The 18518-nt window shown below is 51.9% G+C and overlaps 4 protein-coding genes across 4 annotated transcripts; 3 read left to right on the top strand and 1 right to left on the bottom strand.

Annotated features, from left to right (window-relative positions):
- Positions 1 to 150: 150 nt before the first annotated feature.
- On the top strand, positions 151 to 2530 carry Triagg1_1263 (uncharacterized protein; the record flags this gene model as incomplete). Its single annotated transcript, XM_062895314.1, has 2 exons — positions 151 to 1731; positions 1787 to 2530. The coding sequence occupies 2 exons, from the start codon at positions 151 to 153 to the stop codon at positions 2528 to 2530; spliced, it is 2325 nt and encodes a 774-aa protein (XP_062759602.1).
- An 891-nt stretch (positions 2531 to 3421) lies between these two features.
- Positions 3422 to 5899, top strand: Triagg1_1262 (uncharacterized protein; the record flags this gene model as incomplete). The annotated part of the gene is made up of 1 exon (XM_062895313.1): positions 3422 to 5899. The coding sequence occupies one exon, from the start codon at positions 3422 to 3424 to the stop codon at positions 5897 to 5899; it is 2478 nt and encodes an 825-aa protein (XP_062759601.1).
- A 588-nt stretch (positions 5900 to 6487) lies between these two features.
- Positions 6488 to 12342, bottom strand: Triagg1_1261 (uncharacterized protein; the record flags this gene model as incomplete). Its single annotated transcript, XM_062895312.1, has 4 exons — positions 6488 to 7424; positions 7496 to 12100; positions 12179 to 12201; positions 12283 to 12342. 4 exons carry the CDS (start codon positions 12340 to 12342, stop codon positions 6488 to 6490), a joined length of 5625 nt encoding a protein of 1874 aa, XP_062759600.1.
- A 1646-nt stretch (positions 12343 to 13988) lies between these two features.
- Triagg1_1260 (uncharacterized protein) lies at positions 13989 to 16649 on the top strand (the record flags this gene model as incomplete). Its single annotated transcript, XM_062895311.1, has 2 exons — positions 13989 to 14248; positions 14315 to 16649. 2 exons carry the CDS (start codon positions 13989 to 13991, stop codon positions 16647 to 16649), a joined length of 2595 nt encoding a protein of 864 aa, XP_062759599.1.
- Between the last annotated feature and the right edge of the window lie 1869 nt (positions 16650 to 18518).

The following is an 18518-nucleotide window of genomic DNA, read 5'->3' as shown; positions in this document are numbered from 1 at the left end:
TTTGATTGAGAGCTGCCTCACCGCCAAAATTTTCAAAAAACGGCAGAAAAAACGGCTTGGCGCAGAAAAGTCGCTGCTTTGAATTTTTGCTTGAGGCCCCGCCAGCATCAACGAGCTTCTGTAGCAATTGCGTTGCGAAAAATCCTCAAAATGGCGCCGTCACAGAAGAGACCGATTGAGGACGATTTTATCCATACCCTCTCGGATAACGACGACCAAGTTGCCGAGGAAGAGCAGGTCGCCGTTCAGCCTCCCAAGAAGAAAGCAAAGACGAACAAGAAGTCGGCCAAGAAGAGCAAGGATGAGGAGCCTCAGCCGGAAGAGAACGAAGGAGTCTGGGGGCAAAAGGACGAGAACGACGGCGCCATGGACTCTGATTTCGAATTCATGGTCGACGACGCTGGCGATCTCGGCGAGGATGAGTTTGAAGGATGGGGATTCGAAGGTGCAAAGAAGGGAATGGCCGTCGAGAAGGCCGGCGTCGACCTGGACGAGATTATCCGAAGACGAAGAGAAAAGAAGGGCCAGAAAGGTGGCAAGGAAGGGGATGCTTCCCTTGATGATGGAGCGGACATTGACATGGACGACGGCGAGGACGGAGTGCTGGCAGAAGATGCATTCGGCATGAACGTGGACTCGGATGCCGAAGAATCGGGAGAAGATGCCGACGCCAACGGTGACAAAGAAGGTAATGGCGACGAAGACGGAGACGAAGACGAAGATGACGAGGCAGCTTCGGACAATGACTCGGTAGCCACACCCGTCAATCACCCTGACGATATGTCCGATGACGATGAAGAAGATGCCGAAGAAAAAGCCAAACGAGATGCCTTCTTCGCTCCTGAAGAAAAGCCAAAGCCCGGACAAAAGGTGGACGTTTCATCGTTTCAGGCCATGTCTCTGTCGAGACCGATTCTGCGCGGTATTACCACTGTTGGCTTCTCAAAGCCGACCCCCATTCAGGCCAAGACCATCCCTATCGCTCTCATGGGCAAGGATGTTGTCGGTGGTGCGGTCACAGGTTCCGGTAAAACAGCAGCGTTCGTGCTTCCCATCTTGGAGCGACTCCTTTATCGACCCAAGAAGATCCCCACCACACGTGTTGTGATTCTTACTCCAACCCGTGAGTTGGCAATCCAGTGTCATGCGGTAGCTACAAAGCTGGCGGCGCACACCGACATCAAGTTTACTCTGGCTGTTGGAGGTCTCAGTCTCAAGGCCCAAGAGGTGGAGCTTCGGTTGAGGCCGGACGTGATTATCGCCACACCTGGTCGATTCATTGACCACATGAGGAACTCGGCTAGTTTTTCTGTCGATACCGTTGAGATCTTGGTGCTTGATGAAGCCGACCGAATGCTCGAGGATGGATTTGCCGACGAACTCAACGAGATTCTCACTACGCTGCCAAAGTCACGTCAAACGATGCTCTTCTCCGCTACCATGACTTCCACCGTCGACCGTCTCATCAAGGTCGGACTCAACAAGCCCGTTAGGGTCATGGTGGATTCTCAAAAGAAAACTGCAGGCACATTAATCCAGGAGTTTGTGAGACTTCGTCCAGGACGTGAAGAAAAGCGGATGGGCTATCTGGTACACATCTGCAAGAACTTCTACACGGAAAGGGTCATCATCTTCTTCCGCCAAAAGAAGGATGCCCACAGGGCTCGAATCATCTTTGGCCTGCTGGGCTTTTCCTGCGCGGAGCTACACGGTAGCATGAACCAGACACAAGTAAGTAGTGCCATCTGGTCCAATCCAGTTGCTTGCTAACCTTCATCTCCAATAGCGTATTTCCAGTGTTGAGTCATTCCGAGACGGCAAGGTTTCCTATCTATTGGCAACAGATTTGGCCTCTCGTGGTCTCGATATCAAGGGCGTTGATACAGTCATCAATTACGAGGCTCCCCAGTCAGTAGAGATTTACGTGCACAGAGTTGGTCGAACGGCCCGTGCTGGACGCCGTGGTACATCAGTGACTCTTGCCGCCGAACCCGACCGCAAAGTCGTCAAGGCTGCCGTCAAGGCTGGCAAATCTCAGGGATCCAAGATTATCAGCCGCGTCATCGAAGCCAAGGATGCCGACAAGTGGCAGGCCGAGATTGATGAGATGGATGATGAGATCGAAGAGATCGAGAAGGAGGAGAAGGAGGAGAGACAGCTTGCTCAAGTTGAGATGCAGATCAAGAAGGGCGAGAACATTATCCAGCACGAGGCCGAGATCAAGTCCAGGCCGAAGCGAACATGGTTCGAGACACAGCAAGACAAGAATAACGCCAAGCAGGCCGGAAGGGTTGAGCTGAACGGACCACAAGCTACAAAGAAGAAGGGCGGCAACGTCAAGCTGAGCAACAAAGACAAGAAGCGTCTGGATGCAAAGGCAGACCGATCAGATAGCATGGGCTGGAAGAAGGGCAAAGGCGACGCCGAAAAAGCTGCCAAAGCCGCCAAGGCCAAGGGGGGCAAGAAGGCTCCTGTCAAGGGCAAGGCAAAGGCAAAGGTACAGGCGAAGAAGCCTCGGGGGAAGAGGTGAGCAGGTGGTTGGAGCCAGTGGATGTCAAGTGCTGTAAATAATCTCGTCGTTTTGCAAGTCTTGTTCAATAGGAACCGTTACTTTGTGCACGTTGATTCATGTTGATTGATTATACTCGGTACATGTACTTACTTATACTCGGCATATGCACATGCACCCCGGAATTCTGCCTTGGCGCGTGCCGTGATGATGACATAATGCAACTAGCTCCATCATTTCTCGACCGCAGGCTTGACGCTGTCATGAACCAAAGCATGATCACGAGGCCAGCACGAAACTCTTTGGCAATTTGCAGCAAATGGCGTGAACCGCTAACTGAAGCTTTGCGCATGTCAGGCGCCCGCCGCATGTGGTGAATCCAGGGAGCAACCGACAGCTGTCAGAAGACTGGCTCGCCTGAGAGGCTCGAACAACGCCTGGAGCTTCCTCTCTGCGCCTTTGCCGGCAGCGCATTGGCTTTGCCGGCTTTTGGCTCTGCCGTACGGAATATTATATCTATAAAAGGCGGCTCGGATTGGGGAGACCTTTCCCTGTCTGATTAGTCACTGCAAACCCCGGACCAGGCTGGCTCCTTTCAGGAAACTCTTCGGCCTTGTTCGACCTCGAACGCTGCATCGCCACAGCCAAAGCTTTATTCGAAATCTATTACCACGCGCTGTCCGAGATCGCTACCGAGAGCGACTGTTCAATTTTCGCCTCAACACCCTTCCGAAGCTCAAGCATCGCATACAGAGCCGTATATACCGGTACATACTTGGTCGACAGAGCAAGCGACGAGCCGTTAATCAATTCGTTCGGCACGGCCAACGGCTGCTGCAGGGGCATTCGGGACGGCGGCCGATCAAACATGTGACAGTGCGACCGACTACATCACCACTTAGACAACTCAAGATGCCACCGCCGGGGGAGATGGGCTATGGCCCTCGGATCAATGACACGCAGACGGGAGATGCTGACAGGGGCGAGAGGGGCTACCGACGGAAGCGGTTCGCTGCTCTAGCTGGAGCTGTGGCTGGCAATATCTATCGTACCGGCCAGATCGCCGTCACCGAGATCAGGGAGACTTATGCCCAATCCAGGGCTCGGGGCCTGGATGGCGAGTTCGACTCACCCGGTAGCATGCATATTCCGGGTGCGTTCCCAGATGTGGCCGTGACAGCGCAAGGGAGCGGCGAGCAATTGATCATGTTCCCAAGCTATGCGAAGCAACATACCAAGAAGGAATGGGCACGACCCTCTGCGTACGAGTCGGAAGCCGGCAACTTGGAGGACGAAGACTACTGGCGATCAGAATGGGAGAGACACCAGGACGAGAGAGCGATTGTAGATGTCGATGTTCGTGGCTGGATATACCTTCCCCATACCGGCCCTATCACGCGGCGAAATCGCATCTTGATCGGACTCGCGCGCCAGCTCAGTGGCATCCCCGTCCCAAGAGCAGATCCGGTTCAAGCTACTGCGCCTCTTAACCCGAACGATGAACTAAGAGAGCAGGAGAAGATTGCGCAAGAAGCTGCTATGATTGAGCGTAGGGGGCGGGAAGAGAAGCGCATAGCAAACGCTGGCGCCTACAGCGAGCAGCCCCGTGAAGATACCAGTTTTGGAGGGCCTGCCTACCCTTTGCCTAGGCCGTTGCCAACTCGAGCAGATAGCCGAACGCCCGACTCGCTCTCGGGGAGTCCCAAACCTCCTCCGACTAGACAGAACTCGGCATTGGCCAACGAGCTCACAGAAGCCGAGTTGACGACTGCAAACGACAACTTGATGGCCAGGATAGCACCTTTCATGACCAATCCTTTGGTTGCCCTCCCCATTACAATATTCTTTTATAATGAATCGAAATCCCAATCACGAAACGTCCTCACAGATGACGCCGGTCATTTTGCTATTCGAGCGCCTCTAGATTTTGTTCCTACACATGTTAGGGTGCTAGTAAAGGAAGGCCTCTCGACTACGCAAGAGGTTAACTACATTGAACCATACGGTGTCAGCCTCATCAGCGACATCGACGACACCGTTAAAATGTCGAACATCTCAGCGGGGGCAAGAGAAATCTTCAGAAACACTTTTGTCCGTGAGCTGGCTGATCTCTCAATTGAAGGAGTCAAAGAATGGTACGGCCAGATGCAAGGACTGGGTGTGAGCGTGCATTACTGCTCCAATAGTCCATGGCAGCTGTTTCCTATGCTAGCCACCTTCTTCAGGGTGTCCGGACTTCCAATCGGGTCTCTACATCTGAAGCAGTATTCAGGCATGTTGCAGGGCATCTTTGAGCCTGTGGCAGAGCGAAAGAAGAACACCCTCGTTCGCCTCTTGCGAGACTTCCCGCAGCGCAAGTTCCTCCTGGTTGGCGACAGCGGAGAGGCCGATCTGGAAGTGTACACAGAGCTGGCACTGGCGTATCCTGAGCGAATCCTCGCAGTCTTTATTCGAGACGTGACGACTCCGGAAACGGCGGGGTACTTTGAGCCATCGTTCGAAATGAATCGACGCACAATGTCTGGCTTGACTTTGAACAACGGCGGCCCTGCAAACAATCGGCCAGCAACACGGCAAAGCTCAGCTGTGGGCTCAGTTGGTGATTCAAAGCTTCCCTCCGGACCAGTAATGGGTACTCTGATAGACTTTTCCGATGAGCCTGAAGAAGCAAAATTAGATGAAGCCGCAGCCTTGGAGCAAATCAGAAAATCAAGACCGGGTCCGTCAGCCAGCGCAACAGATTTGCTTGCTCGAAAACCGCCGCCGCCGCCTCGCCCAGCCAAGCCCGCGGCTCTAGCCAGCGCTCCCACCTTGCCAACCGCCAGGAAAGCGTCCGTGGGCCTTGGGATATCGGGGGCTGGTGCAAATAACAGCCCTGAACCACCGCCGCCGCCCCCGAGGAAACCCGTCGGCCAAGGCGGCGGCAACCAATCGGTCCACCCGCTGGCACAGATACAGAACTCGTCCCAGCAGACAATAGAGTCCACCAAGACGGCCGACAAACCGCCTCCCCCTCCGCCGCGCCGGAGCACCAAGAACCTCAGCCCACGAATGGCCTCGTTCCTTCGTGGCTCGTCATCCAACGCAGACGTCGACTTTGATCCGCTGCCGCCATCGCTCGCACCTGTGCCCGCGGCTACTGGCTTATCATTCTACCGCCCAAGCAGCCGATCCGGAAACACTTCGCCTTCGGGATCGCCTACTATGGGCGCGGTGAACAAGAAGCTCGAGCTTTGGAGACGGCGTTTGGTGAGGGCGCATGATCAACTTGATCATTTGGGCGTGGCGCTGTATACGTGGCGCAAGGGGCAGGATGTCGAAGCCGAGGCTATAGGGATTATAAAGCGGTATTTGTCCGATTTGGACAAGGAGAAGAGGATGAGGAGGTGATAGACTAATAGAAATTGGGGCGGGTTGGGGATTTGGTTCTCTGTTCTTTTTCTTTTACTTCCTTTGTGTGTGGTCTGGATACGCATGGGTTTCTGAGATGGATAGACTCTTTGTACTACATGTTCTGTTAATTTCCTTCGTGTGGTATTATAACTGTTCGGAATAGAACGTGGATGTCGAAAGATTAGGGAGAGGGTTTGTGTATACCAAACAGACAGATAATATAACAACCAGTACTCTACATAGCCAACATCACATCTCATAAACAAGGACTGAGTAATCAATAAATGTGCAGTGCAACCTCCATTTCAGACACAACCGCCTCCTAATAGTAACTAGTTTTATACGAGAATTCCTACATCCAAGCTCAAATACAGGACAGGACGGGACGGGAACGAATACCACAATAATAAACAATGCACCATATGAAGATTCCCAAACAACTCCTCCAAGTGTATCCTCTTCCCCAATGCTCTTGACGCTCTTTGAGTTCTAAGAAACCAGCCTTCTTCTTCTTCTTCTCTAGAAAGAAAAAAAAGGAGGCTCGTTCCATCTACAACCCCCGACGAAAAAAAGCTGTAAATTCGACTACCGCGGATTATTATTGCTAAATGCCCCCGTGAGGTTCATGTGCATCATGGCATCAGTCGTCCAATCCGTTTCATCATTGTCATCTCCCCAAAAGTCGAGACCTTCGCGTCCATCGACACCCGGCAGCCGGATCTGAGGCGGCCCTTGACTAAACCTGTTTCTCCTGGGCGGCGGTGTGTTTGGCACGGGGGAGGAGAACTCTTGCTCAGCAACAGACGGAGCATCAGTTCCTCTGGAATTGAACGGCCTCTTCTCCACCTGTTCATAGTGTTGCGCCGGCTCAAAGTGTTGCTGCCGCGGTTGCGGTGGTGGCGGAGGTGGAGGCTGCGACGGCTGTGCTGGATGCCCCTGTTCAAAGTGATTATAGCCATATCCTTGGTTGTTTGACGCCGGCGGATTCTGGTTGTAGTTGTGCATTGATGCAGTTTCTTGGTTACGTTCCATACCGGGGTAATAAGCTGTCGGCGTTTGTGGCTCCTCCTGTGCAGAAGTATTATACGCAACAGTTTCCGCATGGGCCATATGATCCATCTGCTGTGTAAACTCCTCCTGTTCCAGAATCTGTGGTGCCTGTCCGACGTTTCTCATGTTGGGTGGGACGGCAGCGCCCAAGCTGCGGAGACTACCCGTAGATGTTCTGTTGCCCTCCGGTCCCTCACCTGGCTCGAGCACGCTGGCGTCGAGATCTCGGATGGCAAACTGAGCCACGGTGCGCATCTTTCGCGTAACCCAGCCGGCAAGTATCTTTCCGCGTTGTTTCTCTCCCAGACGAGATCTTGGGAAGTCGCCCTTGTTTACAAAGGCCACGATATCGGCAACGATTTGGTGTTCGCTCAAGATGGCGTTGACGATGACAGGCACTATGGAGGCAAGATAGGACTTGCGGTTCACCTCGACTAAGACTACAACCAACCCACCGGCTTGGAACACCGCACTATATATGAATTCATTAGCCATGATTGTTTTCATGTTAGATATTAAATCAAGTTAGATGAGACAACTTACCAGCCGTTTGATACAATGTTGCGATGGCAGCGCTCTATCGAGAGCTCAATGTCCATGGGGAAATGGCTGAGACCGTTGATCTCAAAAGTCTCACCGATGCTGCCGAGCACAAACAAGACTTGCATTTCCACCAGAGCGCCATTGGGCCCGATGGGTCGGTTGACGTTGTGCAAGAAGCCCAAATCGCCAGTTCGCACATATCGCACATTAGGATCGCCGTCTACTGTCCGGCCATCGAAGCGCTCCACGTCAAAAGCATCTTTCGAACCGTAGAATGCCTTTACACACGCCTCCGAGTCAACCCAAATCTCTCCGTACTCTCCATCATAGCAATGTGTACGGCTCTCGGGATTGACAATGGCAATCTGGGTAGACACTGGGACCATGCCGGAATCTTGCAGCAGGAGAGCTTGGGGGTCTGTGTCGTGGTCGACCGGAACGATCAGACCGCGTCGAAGAGCCTTGGTGTCAAGCCAGAGTTCAATGGGCTCGATGCACATGTACGACCTTGAGGCAATCATCGGGTTAAGAACATGAGAATAGACGGTATTGATGGCCGTTAGATCTAACCCGGCTCCCGCGAAATGCATCCGAACCTTCTGGAATACATCTACTCGCGGCCGGCCTTCCGCAGAGATCATCATATTCTTGAGCTCGTGCATCGTGAAGCCCTTGGCTTGCATCGACGACATGGCGTGATCAAGCATCTGTGGCGTTGCGTACGTGTCTTTAATCTTGTATCTTGACAACGTAACAAACAAGGATATGGGGCTTTGAGCGAATTCAACAGGAGACAGCAAATACGTAGGAGTGCCGACGTATATGCCCATCAAGCAAGTATGGACGAAGCCAAGTCCTGTTGTGCTTCGTACGCACCCAAGTACGGGCCTCGAACTCGTCATCTGGCAAGTCTCTTTCTGCACTTTGCACATGCCCAAGATTGTGTCATGTCCAAGCTGGACGGCAATTCTTCGTTGATCCGGTGTCCAGTATGTCCAGATAAGAACAGGATAACCGGGTCGAATCCAAGCAGGATCTATTGTTAGTCCGAGCTCTCGAAGACCATTGTTCTGTTTAGGAGGCTTCGAAGTGTTGTAGGTATTTGGCATGGAGATTTTCAGAATTTGGGCCGACTGTTTGATGTGGCTCGAGACAATCTTGAGCTTGAGCAGATGGTCCACATCCTGGTTGACCAGAACCGCCTTGACCTTGTAGTCGGCAATCAGGTGCAGGAAAGCAGGGACATCTTCATTCAGCCGGTTCTGGTCGAGCGGCGCCATTGGTATGATGACTGCACCAAGGTTGATTCCCGCATGAACGGCATACACGAATTCCTCCGAGTGCGTATACATGAGGACCAGATGGTCGCCTGGTCGTACCTTGACTTTGTTCTTTAGATACATGGCCACAGCAGCCACCTTGGAGTCGAACTTCTTCCAGGTAATTCCCTTGCCCTCTCTGCCCCTGCCATCAATGGTGCAGTAAGAAAGCTCTTCTGGCTGGCGAGCGACTCGCCATTGGATGAGATCAGTGATGCACGAAAAGTTGTTGAGCGGTGTAGACGTTCTGTCGTCAATGACAACTTCTCTGCGATCAATTCCAGAGTACTGCTTATCAGCCGGAGCCAGGATGTTTGTCCTCGACTCGGAGGCGATCGGTGACCAGATACCACCAATTGGATCAACACCAATAGGGAGGTTGAGAACTGCATGCTCAACGCCAAATTTGACATGCACGCAGGGAAGGTTTCCTAGGTCAAACTCGCGCCGACACAACATGTTTCCAATTTCTCGTCTCCCGTTCTTGATGACTCGCGGAAGCGCGTTCGGGGCTGTGATCATAACGCAATAAACCCGAAGGTGATGTTCCTGCATAAGAATCTCCATGCATTTGTCTGCCAATGAATCCAACAAGACAGTGTCAGGTTGCACAGGTGGGCCGCCTGAAGTGAGAGGCGCCGTTGACGCTGCTTCCGACTCGAGAACCACGACAGGCAAGTGTTCGTCATTGACAAATACGTCAAACGCAGAGCAGTCATGAATCTTGGGGACATTCTTGACGATGCTCACCACAATGTGCTGAACGAAGAAATACCTATACTCAGCGATACCCGCGTGGCCGTGCTCAACCCATTCAACCTTTTGCCGGATTCGGTCCTCGTACAGACCCAGAACATAAATCTTGCCCTCGATCACTGTACCAAGAAGGCCAGTCCGCAGGAACTCTGGCTCCACGGCAGTTGGTGTTGGCTCTCCAGGCTCAAACTTGTAAGGGCGTGCGTGGAAAATGAGCTCCGTGTTCTTGGGTTGCGCCCAGAAGCCTCCAGAGAGAGATGGCGAATCAACCCATATCTCACCAACCGACCGCGGAATTGCCAAAAGGCCAGTCTCGGGGTCCACAACGGCAAGCGTAGCATCTGGAATAGGGTATCCAAAAGCGCCAACTCGGACCATGGTGGATTCCAATGAGGTCTTCTTTCGAGCTTCGTTGCCGTGAGCGATAACAATGACTTCGTTGGTCTTTAAAGCCTCCCGATCCAGGATGACCTCTCCTAACTCGATCTTTTCATCCAATTCCTTGGTAGTTGCTGCTCCACCGCCCAGCAGACTGCCGAATCCGTTTGATGGAGCTGGCTTCTCTTCCTCTTCTTTTTCACCATCAGATTCCTTGCCGGAGTCGTCTAGCTTCAGTTGAACTCCCAACCGCTCTTCGCCGCCGAGCCAATCTCGAACGCTGATAATCATTCCACCATGTTCCGGAAGACAGAGCATCGGGGCCACAACTTCGCGCGCCCGCGGATTTCTCAAGGGCCGCAGCCATCTATCTGCCAAAACTTCGTGAAACTCGCTATCAATAGTAAGAGTGTCAATCAAGCATAGCTTCACTGCCTGAAAATTCGGCTCCATCCCCTTTTTGAAGTTTCGTGTCGTCATGGGGTCTTGCTGGTAGTTGTAGGCAGCCCGTTTGAGCCCTGGGTAGTCCGCAATCATGACGGTTGCCCTGTATTTGGTAATCAGATGCGCGTAGAGGCCAGGGGACTCAACGGCTTTGTTGTCAAACCAGACGGTTGTGTGGCCGCCGTAAACAGTCAGCAAAATACCAAGTATCATACCGACTCCCTGTCGAGGATCAAGATAAGAGAGCAAAATCTCGCTACTTGCTCCGCCACCGATGAGCTTTCCGTTTTTGTCTCGTAGGGAAGAGTTGAAAGTATCGCCGGGGCCATTGCCAGGAACAGTAGAGATGATAGCACTTAGACAGGCCATCTGGTGCATTATTGTTCGGTGGCTAAGAACGACACCCCTCAAGTCGCCGGTTGGAGCACGAGAGAACTCAATGTAAGCCAAGTCTGGAACGGTCAATGGGGGCACGTCCTCCTTCTTCTTTGGATGGTAACTGCCAAACTCATTGGTCTTCCACCACTCGACTCCTTTAGGCCACGTGAGTTTCTGCGTGGTAATGTCTCTCTGGAAATTCTTGAGGTTGTTTTCCGTCGTGAGGGCCAGATGGGCTTGCGTAGAGGTGAGGATATAGTTTAACCGCTGGTAGTCCTGCAAGTCATTGATTGGAACTGCCACTACTCCAGCAATAAAACAGCCTAATAAGGCGATGGCGAAGTCGATAATTTCAGTATCGCGATATATGAGGGCTACTCGGTCGCCACGGTACAAAGGGCTCTTATCTCGGATGACCTGTGCCACCTTTTCGGCTCTTGACGCAAGCTTATCCCATGTGATGGACGCCATCTCCTTGCCCTTGCTATCAAGGACCCAAAATGCCGGCCTTTTAGCAGTAGTGCGGGCACGATGACGGAGCACTGCGGCCATGTTGTCGAATGATGACATGGGCGTATTGTTATCGTGAGGGTCCTGAATGGCAAATGGGACTTCTCTTGGCTCAAGCGGAGCCTGGTATTCCAGTATTTCGGGCGGTGGCATATCGTTGGCAGTGAGCATCGGAGGCGCCATGGCGGCCGTTGGAGAGAAGGCGTCACCAGAGTATCTCGGACCTCCGCCATAGTCGCCCATCTGATTCTGTTCATAGTGCTGCTGCCCTGCGAAATCCGAAAAGTATGCCTGGTTATCAAGCAGCGTTCTGGTTCTGCCGTCGTCCGGCTGGTGGTATGATTCGGCGTATGCACCGTGTTGGTCGGGATTAAAGGCATAGTCTCCAGAAACCATAGTTCCACTTCGCGTGGGAGGATCATTGCCGCCCCCTGGCAAGAAAAGCGAGTCCCGCTGTGCTATAACGGCATTATCGGCCATCGGTCTTCCGGGGCGTAAGAGGTCGGCTGGCGAAGGGTTTGAGGGCCCGTACGAAGAGCCCGGTGGCGGAGCGGCATAGCTTGAGTCGGGGCGCTGCGCATAATCGCCATAGTTGCTGTTCTGGTCGTGATAACCGCCTCCAGCACCGTATCCACCTCCGTAGCCACCGCCCACAGACGTCGAGGTCATGACAGAGGCTCGTCGGCCATCGCTCGAGGGATGCGTCGAGGTCTCGGGAGAGTGTATGCTCAAGCCGGAGCGAGACTGCGGAGGAACCGGGGCCGGGGCTGCTTGATGGTGAGCAAACTGCGAAAGCAGCATTGTCCGCCGCTTCTGATATCTGCAACGTTCTTTGTCAGTTCGCGATCCGCCCCCTCCGCTGATGTCATCGCCAGCATGTCTGAAGCCTGTTGCTCACCCTTTCTCAGTAATATCGCCCTCCTGCGCACCACATCGTCAGCCCAATGTTTATGTTGAAAGTCATGGTGAGAGGGCTGTAGAGGCTTCTGGCGGACAACCTACCTCCAACTCGCGGTCCAGCTCCGCGAGCCTCGCCCGAAGCTCAGGATTGTATTCCGCCATGATGCAAAACAGCGCGCTGCTGGTCAGACACTTGCGCAGCACTTATGCTTGACTGAAGACGAGGGACTGGCGCTTCGCCATACCCAGACTCACCAATAGCGCGAGTCTCGTGATGTTGAGGTTTCTAGGTAGTTTGGCGGCTTGCTGCTAACGGCGAGCTTGTTGCAGCCATTGCTCACCTAGAGAAACGAGGGGCTGCTCCAGGTCTTTTAGCGGTTGGCCAACCGCTATGAGGTAGCGCTGCTTAGCACAGAATTGCCAGGGCAGAGGCTTCGCTAGGCCGAGCTAGGCAAATGTCGAACGCGCGAACACGAGGTCTTATGTAATGCTGGATGAAGATCACGAAGAGATGATACCGGCTGTTTTGCGCCGTTTGCGGTGGCCTTGCAAGTATATTTTCTCTCCATTTGCGGAGAAATACTCTTTTCCCGGTAACCCCGGCATCTCCCTACCTATCTCTGAATTTGGCGCCTGTAAATGCTCAAACTGTGACATTCCGTGCTCGGAAGAGAGCGCTGTAATGCGGTGAATAGCACCGGCAAGTTACATATACGAGGGAACGGCTGCAGAGGTTCACATGATGCTCTCGTATAAAATGGGCAGGGAATTAATTATAGTATCTGGTGCCATGGATTTATCTCTCGTTGACGCCTATCTACTAACCCTGGCCGTGAGAAACCACAACGGTACAGACACGAGTTGCCGTCTTACTATCGCGATGCTATCGTGCATGAGCGATATACCACATTCAGTTGATGGTCAGAACAAACCGACATGCTGCATTCAATTTTTCATTTCCAGGCGAATAAAAATAGCACTGCTTTCATATTTCATATTTCATATTTGCACATTGACAGCATCCTGCTAGCATGAACCTCTGGGTAAGTCATTGAAATCTAATACGCACCAAAAAAACACCAATATCAGGTCAAAGAACATGCAAGTCAAAGAGACTGTCGCTATGATTGTCCTTGCACTGTTTCTCCGAAAGGATCCGTCACAAAAATAGAACTGTCCCCCACTCTCTTTCTTCTTCTTTTCTCTTCTCTTCTTCTCTTTCTACTCAGTTGTGGGTTCTCATTCAACATGATAAGCGTTCAACATAGCTGCTGTTCAAGGCGCAATCACAGAACAAAACTCTGTCATTGTAGTTGCGGCTTTCAGTCAATGTTTCATTATGATGAAGGCTTTCATACTTGGTTTCAGGTCCTGAAACTGTTCGGTCATTCGGCTATTAATATCTCCTGTTCAGTGAATCCGGGGTAAATGTTCTTTATATGCCAACGTTTTCTTTAGCCTTGCTCTTTGTCCAGATTTCTTCAGCGGATCCTTTCAACTTTGTTTCATCTGTTCTACTCTTCTAGAATAATTCTACAACAAATAAACAAGTCATTGGGAACAATGAATTCATCTGTTCACTTGTCCTCATGTTTCAAAACTTGATGTTTCGAAACTCGGTGGTGAGCTCGTGCCATGAACTTAAATATGGTCTACTTCTCCCCGTATAATTTACTTGATACGAACACAATCTGCATTCCATCTCGACTGACACCAACATCTGACAATTCTTCTTCATCTGAACACAATACTGAAACTCTTTACCATATCATTTTCTTCTACGTAACATCAGGGACAGCATACCGAACATGTCCGACTCATACGGCTCTCAGCACGCCAATACCGAGTTCCTAGACACATGGCACCCTGAAATCACAGACACGGTCAACTTGGACGGCCAAGATTTCGTGCCAATCTCTTTCTCGGAGCAAGTATATGCCGAATCACAGTCAGGAATGAATCCCGAAACGCTGGATTTCCTGACTGCTACAGATCCCTTTAACCCCGATGCGGCAATGACACAGGAACACACCCTCAATATTGATCTTTCCCTTGACTGGATGGCACCGTAAGTACAATTATACAATACGGACGTCGTATCGTTCTTCATTCAATTGCTAATAATTTGTTGAAGGGGTCCATCCAGCAATCCATTCCCACATATCGGGATTCCGGAGAATAACGCCTCCCCTTCACAGAATAGCAACCAGCTATTGGTACCATTCGGCCAGCAACCCCCAGTATACAATTTCTCAGATTCTCACTTTGACCAATACCCAGAACAAAGCCTTCAGGATAACCCACTGTCCTCATATCCGTCCCCCAACTTTGCCACTCGCACCATCTCTCCGCCATATGGCCGCCAGGTTCTTCAACAGCCTAGGCAACTTCTGCGTTCGGCCGCCGAAACCCCTTACAGCAACAACGTTTTTGGCTTCGATCCAAGCCCACAAATTACATCTAATTATAACACTCACAAAACCCCCGCCAGCACAAAAGAAACGAATCCATCTTCCCTTTGTAGCCGAAAGATTAGCCTCAACAGAGCCGCAAAGAAAAGAGGTGATCCGAGCTGCGACCCATCTCTTTGTTATGCATCGGATCCCGCCAAAATCACCCCATGGGGCAGTCTGTCTTGGAACGGACAGCACTTGTTCAGCTACACCCCAAAGGGACAGTGGTTGCGTGACCGTTGCTTCACCAAACAGCAGTTTCGAGAGTACGCAGACAACTGTGGAAAGGACACCGTCTTTTGGGTCCAGCAAGCCCCCACGCAGTGCAATCATCGACTGGAGCCCGAGGACAGGATCTGTCGCTGGGCGAACTGCCCCGTCGCCAACAGAACCATCACGGCGGGATGGCTTCGTGTAGCCTTCGACGAATTCCCTCACCTGACTTCCAGTGGAGTCCGGGATCCATTGAAGTGCGCTGGCTCGCTCCATCTATATTGCTTTGAGCAGATTTTCAACCCTTTGGAGTTTCATCTATCTGGCCGTCTGCGCCCCGAAGACAGACAGTTTCCTTTCGAGGATAAGAGCGTGGTGACGCTGGAAAAGCTGACTGATGCGGGCATCATAAGGGAGGCTTACCAGCCCTGGTTTGAGCAGAGAATGTTCAGCCCCTATCAGCAGCCACGAGAATATCGCGACTCTCTGTCTTATCGGCTGACCAAGTATCATCTAGACAACCAGACGGCAGCCCGGCAAAAGGCACGATCGAAACGAAACGTTACCAAGACTGAGGGCGAGCGCAGGACCATTGATGTCCACATGGGCGATCTGAAAATGTTTGTTGAAGCCACGAATAGAGTCAGGAGGACGAAGAAGGTCAGAAAACTTGAAAGGGCCAACACCGAAGACGCCGATGGCTTGAGCAATTCTTCTTTACAACAATGGGTACTTACTAGCACACGCCCAACGATGAACGCAACACAAAGCGGCATTGTGGACTGGGTTCCAGAGCTAAATCGAGGGGAATCGCTCTCGCGCGAATCATATCAACCAAGGGGAAGCTCTTTAGCTGATGGAAATGTGCAAGAGGTTTCAGGTCATAGAATGGGACGGATCTCCGCACGGCAGACGCAGTCATACCTATCACGCTTTTCTTCCCCTGATAGCCAGAATCAGGATTCTAATACATATCAGTTCAATCCTGAATTCAACCCAAGCATGAACAGCAGGCAGCCGCCGAGCTATTTTGATCCCCTGAGTACAAGGCCGTCAACTATTCGACCCTCGATCACCGCAGCGGGCACATTCCCCAACTACCCTCAGAATAGTCACATGGACGTGTCTAATCACAACTACTCTCAGAGTGGTATGCGACAAAGGCTCAACAGGGCAACCCAAACGCACCCTCGCTCGGGCCTTGGGCCGATCATAACGCAGTTTCAACAACATCACGCATATTCTGTGAACCGCTCAATAAAGCGTGACGCCTTTACTCAGACAAAAAGAGGAACCCTGCAGTTGCCTGTAGGCGGCAGCAATATGGGCTTCTTTGACTCACACCGAGGGAGTATCCTGACTCGCGGGGAGGTAGATTTTGATCTTCTCATTGACCCTAGGATATCCGAGGTTGAGCTGGAGAGTAGCCAACACCAGAAAGAAGCTGGAAGCGAGGCGAATGGTGCATTTACGGCCCACGCACTAACGGGCACAGATGCATCTCAGCCTCTAGGACTCATGGACGGTGCCGTGAGCCCGCGGGTCACAGCTACATCACCATCTTGGGATAGCCTCCTGGATTTTGGCGGTGCTAATGGTGCTGGTCTTTCTCCTCTGGGCAGATTCTTTACAATCACCAATCCCATTGGTGGTGAGAGAGCCACAGCTCTTACTGGCGTCAGTGTACAGCATGTAAGCAGTCCCGGAGTGGCCCGCTTTAAGCGGAAGAATCTCAGCCCCAGCTCGAGCACGCAAAGCAGGCAAGGCAACAAAAGACGGCGCACGGATACCTCACAATTGTAGAGGCACGCCTCTTTAGATCAACACTTGCAGTTCCTCGGGCGGTGTTGGCGAGGGGGCCCTTGCAGCCCCCGATAAGGCCCATGAGAGAGCTGCATCGGCACTCCCGAGGTGGAGAGCACTTTGGGCTGGCGTTGACTTGCAGACACGGGCCTAGCTTGTGGCCAGCTGGCAGACTAATGGGATGCCCTCTCGCCGAAAAGAGCATATGAGTGCAATTAGCTTCTCCGGGACAAGGAACGTGAGGGCGTTGGCGGTTGTCAAGGTAGCCGGACAAGATGAGGCGAGTATCGACTTTGCTTGGCATGAGCCACAGGAAACCCCGAGCATTCGCAAGTTGTTACCGGCACAGTCTTGTGAGCTGACAACAGAGTCTGCGGGACGACATGTTCCACACAACAGGCAGGCGGACGCAGTGTTGTACATTGTTGTCTGCTCGCCTGACGCTGGATACTGAGGGAGGGGGACCGAAAGGCGTCTCCGATTCGCTCGTCACCCACACATCTAGACAAGTTAGCAAAGATGTTCTCGTCACAACTTGAAACTTGAAACTTGATAGCCGCATATACTTATACGTAAAGCTCGCCCCGCCTTGCTTTCAAACTATTGTTATATGGGGAGCTTCTTCTCAGGTTGTCAAAGTCCGATTGGCTTGCTCTTCTCGATGGTGATTACAGCAGGACGTGAACTGAGGCTTGATGCTGCGTGATGCTGCTTACCATGGGAGCGGGACGCAATATCGACAGGGGCCCTTGTCGTCTTATTGCATTGCTTTCTGCCTGTTGCTCGTGTCTATTAGTAGCAGCAGGAATTGTTGGCACATGCCTGTCATTTCACTGGGAAAGCCGTTTGACATTTCTGCTATGTGGAGGAGGGGTTTGGGAATATACATGTACGAGTACATGCAATTGCACACTTGGGCGCATGGGTTCTAAAAAGGTGGTGTGGGATCAGCACGTGTTTTCAATGGTATGGATTGAAATAAGCAGCGCTTGCGCTTGCAACTTGTTATGCATGGATTAGAGGAGTCGTTAGAGGGCGTTTTGTATGTAAGAGTAGATAGAGGTTTTGGATTAGATGAGTGGTTTGATGGATTTTCGTATGTAGCAGATAGACATTTCCTTATTCATTTCATTTTGTTGATTGTTTATTTCCATAGTGATAGAACTGGTTACGATAACATTTTGACAACGGCATGGGGAGATACTCTAAGAACCAAGTAGGTGAATACATGGATGTGCTTCCTCCGTATCTCGCCATGATCCCCAACAATGGCTGTAAGTCGCTTAGAATAATTGATATGGTGAGAGATTTGTCAATTCCACGGACTACAAAGAAAGCAACTCCCGCACATGCAAACCATTGGCTCGGGGTTATTCTGGGGTCCCGTCAATGCGTCCTTGTTTGCACATGCAAGCTCCATCAGGCTGAAGCCAACTGCAGGGGGGCCTGTCAACACATAATACCAGTAATACTCACGTGAAGCATCTCATACTGTATCAGCCTGCTGCTCGACGGATACAGTGATGGGGAATCGCGATGCTTAGCCCATGGACCCAACAAAGTCCCTGGGGCTCGACGGACGAACGCCGATGGGCCTAAAGAGCAGTGCTGTTTTTAGCTGTCCCAAGCACTTGCATCAGCGAGACATGTTGCAGCTCAGCCTCCCCACAAGATGCCGGGGTGCGGGTGGGTTAATGCACGTACGGCGTAGCTTGAAGTCGTTTTACTGGCCGGAGCGGCATGTTGGAGATCCAACGAGGCCAGATCCATCCGTGCTGATCAAACAACTGCTCCCGCAAGACGTCAGTCGACTAAGTTAGTGGTTGCTGTTGGCGCTACTGCTGATACAGGCGTGCTTCTCGTATCTAC

The sequence above is a fragment of the Trichoderma aggressivum genome (assembly GCF_033847375.1).
Source record: "Trichoderma aggressivum f. europaeum strain CBS 100526 chromosome Unknown scaffold_003, whole genome shotgun sequence".
NCBI classification, from domain to species: Eukaryota; Fungi; Ascomycota; class Sordariomycetes; order Hypocreales; family Hypocreaceae; genus Trichoderma; species Trichoderma aggressivum.
This window is presented reverse-complemented; position numbering and strand designations above follow the sequence as displayed.